We start from the raw sequence: 6,313 nt of genomic DNA, 5'->3' as shown, positions 1-6,313 counted from the left end.
AGTCCAGTCACAGTTGCATCCGCAATTTCTCAGTCAATTGTCCGTCAGTTGGTTTCAGTCAGTCTTCCGTCTCTAATATTTACAGTAATTTACAGTCAAAAAATTTACATTTTAAACCTATGTTCTATTAAATTATCATTGTCTATCTTGTTGATTGTTACAAACAGTACTCAAAATACAAACGCAACCATTTAAATAACAATAACACTATTTTCTAACCTCAAACAGTTCCGTCAGGCGTCCAAACAATCAAAAAATATCGGTGAAAAGAAATCTGAAATTGACTGACGGATGCCGGCAGAGAGACTGACGGGACTGCTACGGATGAGTGTAGATAGCGCAATAGAAAATCCATCAAAGAATATTTTTGTTAACTGTGACGTGCCTGAAGTGACTTTACTGTGACGTGCCGTAACTGATGTGTGTGAATCGACCTTAAACCCTCTGTTTTCCAAAAATCTCTTTAAGCCTGGCTTCTCGATTGGCCACTGTATTCATTCAATGAAGTTAGGCCTAGCCTACTTTGATGCCTTGGGTCCACAATAGGCTCAACACTATCTTGCCCAAAAAACTTGTAGTAAATAGTGTATCTTTATTTTTGAACTAGGCCTAGTCTATTTAGATATTTTGGTCATCAATGTCACGGGAGGTGTTAGGTAGGCTAGGCTATCAAGGTAAGAAACAACTTACCTTGCACATAGCCAAGCATGCTCCAGAATTCCCCACGTGTATTCCAAATACCGGGTTCATTTTTCAATAAAGATGGGAACAGTAGAAAGATATTTTATCACGGAAGTAAGGAGTTACCAAAAATTATTATTTTATAGAAACTATGTTTGAAAAGAAAAGAACGTGACTTAACTTGACACTGGTTGATTTAAAAAAACGAGGTTAGAGGTTATGTTATGTCTGCTGTCTGCTAGTCTGCCTCCCAGTCCCACTCCACTCCCATCAAGAAGTCTCGAGTCAAATCCAATCCTATCCCAATCCCAATCCCTCCTTGCTAGTACTAGCCATCGCCACTAGGTGCGCTTTCGCTTTGACGTTCGCAACAGTTCGTCTAATTACCGCTAGGTGTCTCCCGAGTTGAATTTCCAGCTTTAACCCACCGTCGTTTAATTTATTTATATGTTACACTCAATCACCGAATTCGGACAATGTCCGAAATTTCTTCCCACTCCGCGATGTGGATAGTGTGAAATACCCACGTCGCGGAGTGAGCATTTTATTTCGGACATTGGCTGAAACGAAATGCCCAGACCGCGTTGTTGGTAAACTGATTTACTCAAACGCCGAAGACAAAAACTTCTTCGGCGATTGAGTAAATTCAAAATACACACAACGCGATGTGAGCAAAAGTGATTGCCCAGGTCGGGAAGTGGGTATTTCTAGTTTGCGCAAACGCCGACTAGTAGTTTATAAACTACCGTATACATAAAAATCTACATGAAATCTACAATCACCAGATAAAATAAATACAATTTATGTTTGTGATTATAATTATTTAATGTATAAATAGCATTTTATAAAATACAAGAAATCATAAAATTACCGAATAGGAACAAATAAAAAAAGGTCCATTACACATACATTGAAATTATGTTTTTCCGCTTTACAAAAATACTAGTAGCCTCAGAAAACGCCAATTATCACACAGTAACAAGAAGTTACATATTTCTTTTATTTTTCTTTGTTTGAAGTTCATTGTTGGCGATGGTGAGTTACTTTCTTTTACTTATTGGCTCAAGAGGTGCTGCCATGGCATTTATAATTGCATTTAACGTTTGACTTAATTTACATGATTTACTCAAACAGTTCTTCTTGCAACAACATCTTATAAAACCTTGTTTTTTAGAGGTTGGCGACTTCTTTTAACCTCTGATTTACCCGTCCACATAGACCACAGATCTGTGCGTGGAACATATCCAGCAAAGCAAGGGGTGAGCCAGTTCAGTACGAAGGTGAACTGTACTGATGCATTTTAGTGGCAGTGACCAGGATCCGAACCCACGACATCGCTGCCTTGGGCCCGAAGTCCGTAAAGCTACCAACTGAGCCACCGACTTTCCAAACTGTGTGGTTTGGATCCGGATGAGATAATCGCTTCTTTCCGTATGTTTACTTGGCCATCGGGTACATCCTCGGTGCAAAGAAATTTATTTGTCGCCACCTGGAATTGGAGTTCGTTTTTTTCTGTTTTCTTTAACATTTTTTTCTGCCTCGATAGTTAAAGACGTTTTACACTTTTCACATCTAATATCAATGGCAACTTTTCTTAAGCAGGGAGTGCACAAAGGTAACGGTAAGTCTAACTGCTCTCTATTTACGTCTTCTTTATGGATGTTCAGGCCACATTCAAAGCGGTTGCTTCATTTGTCGCAATCATTGCCACATTGTGAAATTATTTCGATTGACGTAGATTCTTGTTCTCCATGTTTGTTGTTGTATACAATCGTTGGTCAGAATTCTTGTGTAGTCATCCATAGGAGTTCCCCTTTCGTTCTCTACTTCGGTCAAACTACATTCTAGCTTAGAGAGCTCATATTCAAGTTCTTCCTCGGTTGTTATTATCTTCACGACTTCTGATGTCAAAGGAGAATCTATTAGTCCATTTCTCTGAGTTGCGCCGAACGGGTTTCTCTTAATACCCCTGTGGTAACTGTTGTTCTTAGTATTTTGTATGATCTTGAGGCCATTTGCCCAGCCAGAGGTGTTATTGTCAGCCATCCAAGCAACAAGACTATCCCTTACGTCTTGATTTAAGACCAAAACAATATCTCACAAGAGGTAATCACTGAACATATATTAACTTGATAACGTGCGTATTACTACAGGACAGCGACAGTAAAGAAAATACAATGCAGGTGCAGGTCCGTCCATCCTAATCGCAGATAGTTCAAATGGTGGGGGTGACATGTCTAAACGCAAATTCGGCGTTTGCACAAACTAGAAATAATCACAACCCGACGTGGGTAATCCCTCTTTCTCACGTCGCGTTGTGGGTATTTTGGATTTGCTCAATCGCCGAAGAACGATATAACTTCGGCATTTTAGTAAATCAATTTACCCACAACGCGGTCTGGGCATTTCACTTCGGCCAATGTCCGAATAAAATGCTCACTCCGCGACGTGGATATTTCACACTATCCACATCGCGGAGTGGGTAGAAATTTCGGACATTGTCCGAATCCGGAGATTGAGTGTAACATATATATATTATTAATTCTATATGGGGCAATAAAAAACTGAACCTTACCGAAACAAATAAATTTAAGATAGATACAAAAAAAATCACCTTTTTTCCATTTAAACCAGTGTTAGTAGGCTGGAAACAGGAAACGCGTTTTTACTTGAAGACTGTAGTAGTAGTTTAAGACTTTGTAGTAGTTGGTCAAAGATGTAAATAACTACGAACGAATTGCAAATGTTTTTGTTTTTATGTTGTTGATAGTGTTAAACTAAAACTGTACATTGTAAAACATGCACAATGAAATAAATTTGCCCGGTCTTATTTTCTCAGAGGTCAGTCAACAATATGGGTTATGATGGTAGGTCGGGTTGATATTCATTAAGTATAATGTACTATTCACATCTTGTGCAATAAATCCCTACTAAAAAAAGAAAAGAAAGAGACAATTTGAGTTATTATCTCAACTGACTGATTATGTAACTAAAGGTAAGCTCATTAGGGCACACGAAGATGTTTTTTAAGGTAGTTAAGTACGTTTACAATGTATTAACTTGTCAGCTTCAACATAAAGGAAACTTTAACACAAAAAGTTTATTTGTAGCCGCGTGTTCCCATTTTGTGGGCACTATTTTTGAGGGGCACGTCGTGAATATTTCTTTTGGGGAAGACACCCATGAATTGCAATTAATTAAATTTGTTTGTGACCTTTTTATTAAAATGTATTGCCACCACTCAGCTAACCGAAAAAGTATCACGTTTTTACGCCTAACATAGGTCTGCGACAGAAATTATTTTATTCAAACATATTTAATGTTTTCATTAATAAGTCGTGTGAAATGACAAATTTTGTACTTACTATCCTTTTTTTGCAATTACTTATTATTTTACCATGTATAGTTTTGAACTAGTCATTTCAGTTGTGTGAAAAAACATCTAAAATCAAGTTCAGTGAATGTATAGTTTTAAAGAGTTCAAATGGGTTATTCTATGCAAGAAACAAAATATACATTAAGTTTTTAATCGCATTTCTTTTGTCCCATGGAGGTACTGAAATTCTAATATTTGAAAAGCCGTGTCTCTTACCTTAGACCGATGATTGGCTTATAACTCTCAATAGTCTCAATTCTCGTTACCACCTCGTTGTGGCGTTTAAAATGACCCAAAATCTACTTTGAGCTACCCTAAAAATTAGCCTCAATGTAAATTATTGTGTTAAATGCTATATAACCTCGTTAAAATAATACAAATCTTCAAAAAGGTTGTTAATTATACTTAATAAGGTTTCAATATCAATCAATATATGTAAAAATATACTCGATTCTCAAAAACAACACGAAAAAAGTACAAAATGTTAATATTTAGCTCTATGTAATAAAAAATATCGAACCAAGAATTATTAATTATTGTACTTTTAATTGTATTAACCCATTACTACTATTTTTACAATAATCACTTCATGATACAGTACGGAACTATTAAAGCGTTAATTTATACATACAGTAATTTTTAGACACAATCGGTAAAATAATCCTAGCGTGCAATTCAACTCAATCACATAATTAAATAGCAAGAAAGAAGTAATGAATATTTTATTTATTATAACGTGTTATTGAATCGAACACAATTCAATCTAAAACATATAATTCACAAATACAGTATTGATAACGATAAGATCAATGATTATGAAAATCATAGCAATCGATTTAAACCGGTTGAGTCGCATATCACGGGTTTGCCATGATATGTAATGTATGTGTTTCCCCAAATTTTGAAGTTTTTCATGTTTCTAGTTAAATTTCTATTGTTATGCTAACTTTTAGTTTTACCCTAAAATTACCCTAAATATACCATTACCCTAAACGTTACCCTAAGACTAGTAAATAACCCAAAAAAAGGTAATTAACCTAAAAGTGACAACCCTAGCTAGGTGTCAGTTTCAGTTATTATTATAGCTTATTATAGCTTATATAGTCAATGCTTATAGTCAGTGGGTGTCGCACACATTGACTTTCGCAACAGGTCGTCCAACTGCTGTGATTGTCTCCAGAGTTGAACATTTTTTCACATTTTCTTTTGCAGGAGGTTGAGGTTAAAGGTGTAGTCCACTGTCTGTGGTGTACTGGTGTAAATTGGCGTTGTTCTATAAAAGCAAATTGTTCATGGTAGTAAGCTTAGAACACGACCTACAGGTTCTTAAGCAATGGATCAAGATAACGTCATTGAGGTATTGCATACAATTGGAGGTGTGAGGGTGTGAGTCACTGAATCCAATATTCAATGACTAATGATATTTTTGTGATAGTACCTATAGTTATAAACTGAATTTAAGATATCTTTATTCATAGTACCTATACAACATTGAATGATGTCATAGTGTACCGATAATAAAACTACACTATGATAAAACTAAAGAGTTAGGCCTATATTTTACAAGCTTCTCGTTAACAAATTTTAATATAATTATAGCTCTTTAAATATAACGAAGTTTTGCAAAACAGTTTCAACCTTTCTTCTCAAGCTAAATCAAGCCAATTATCTTTCAGTTCCACAGGGAGTCTACAATGCAATTTTGCACCTGCAGAAGATGATTTTTTGTTATAGATTTGAAGCATGTGAAAATAAGTAGGTCTAGTAATTTATTTTCTATTTCTGTGGAAATGTGTGATCGTCATCCTAGTCTGGAACTACATTATTCGACAAGGAAATGTTTTGTTTTCCTAATACATGTGGAACTGAACCCTAGTGCTGCTTCTCCGTATAACTGTATCCCCTACTATTTTGAATATGGTTTTCCCTACGGTTCTTTATTCTCAATTAAATAATGTATGTTGAGTAAAATAAGTTATTTACAATAGCATGACCTAATTGACAGTTATCAACATTATTGTTATAATTCCTTTGTGCGATTTCTGGGGGTATATTCTGGGTTTGCGCTTTGCAGGTAGTTTAGCGAGAGGTGATCGCCCCCGCCCCCAAGCGCACTTGTCTTGTCACTACGCTATGACGCAGTACGCACTACGCAGTACGCACTACGCAGTACTCAGAACTCAGCCCCCACTACGCAGCGCACTTGTCTTGTCACTACGCTATGACGCAGTACGCACTACGTACTACGCAGTATGC

General features: G+C 36.3%; 1 protein-coding gene across 1 annotated transcript in view; it reads right to left on the bottom strand.

The window, feature by feature from the left end:
• The window catches only part of LOC128999091 (KICSTOR complex protein SZT2-like), a 24,320-nt gene extending 21,593 nt beyond the window's left edge, over positions 1 to 2,727 (bottom strand). Inside the window, exon 1 of the mRNA XM_054425447.1 lies at positions 2,451 to 2,727. Within this exon, the coding sequence (XP_054281422.1) occupies positions 2,451 to 2,727 (277 nt within the window). The remainder of the gene's footprint in view (positions 1 to 2,450) is intronic.
• Between the last annotated feature and the right edge of the window lie 3,586 nt (positions 2,728 to 6,313).

This window comes from Macrosteles quadrilineatus, unplaced genomic scaffold (genome assembly GCF_028750875.1).
Source record: "Macrosteles quadrilineatus isolate MER2022 unplaced genomic scaffold, UCM_ALF_1.0 Scaffold_7__1_contigs__length_78375512, whole genome shotgun sequence".
NCBI lineage: Eukaryota > Metazoa > Arthropoda > Insecta > Hemiptera > Cicadellidae > Macrosteles > Macrosteles quadrilineatus.
Note: the sequence above shows the minus strand (reverse complement) of the source record. Positions and strands in the feature narration are given on the sequence as shown.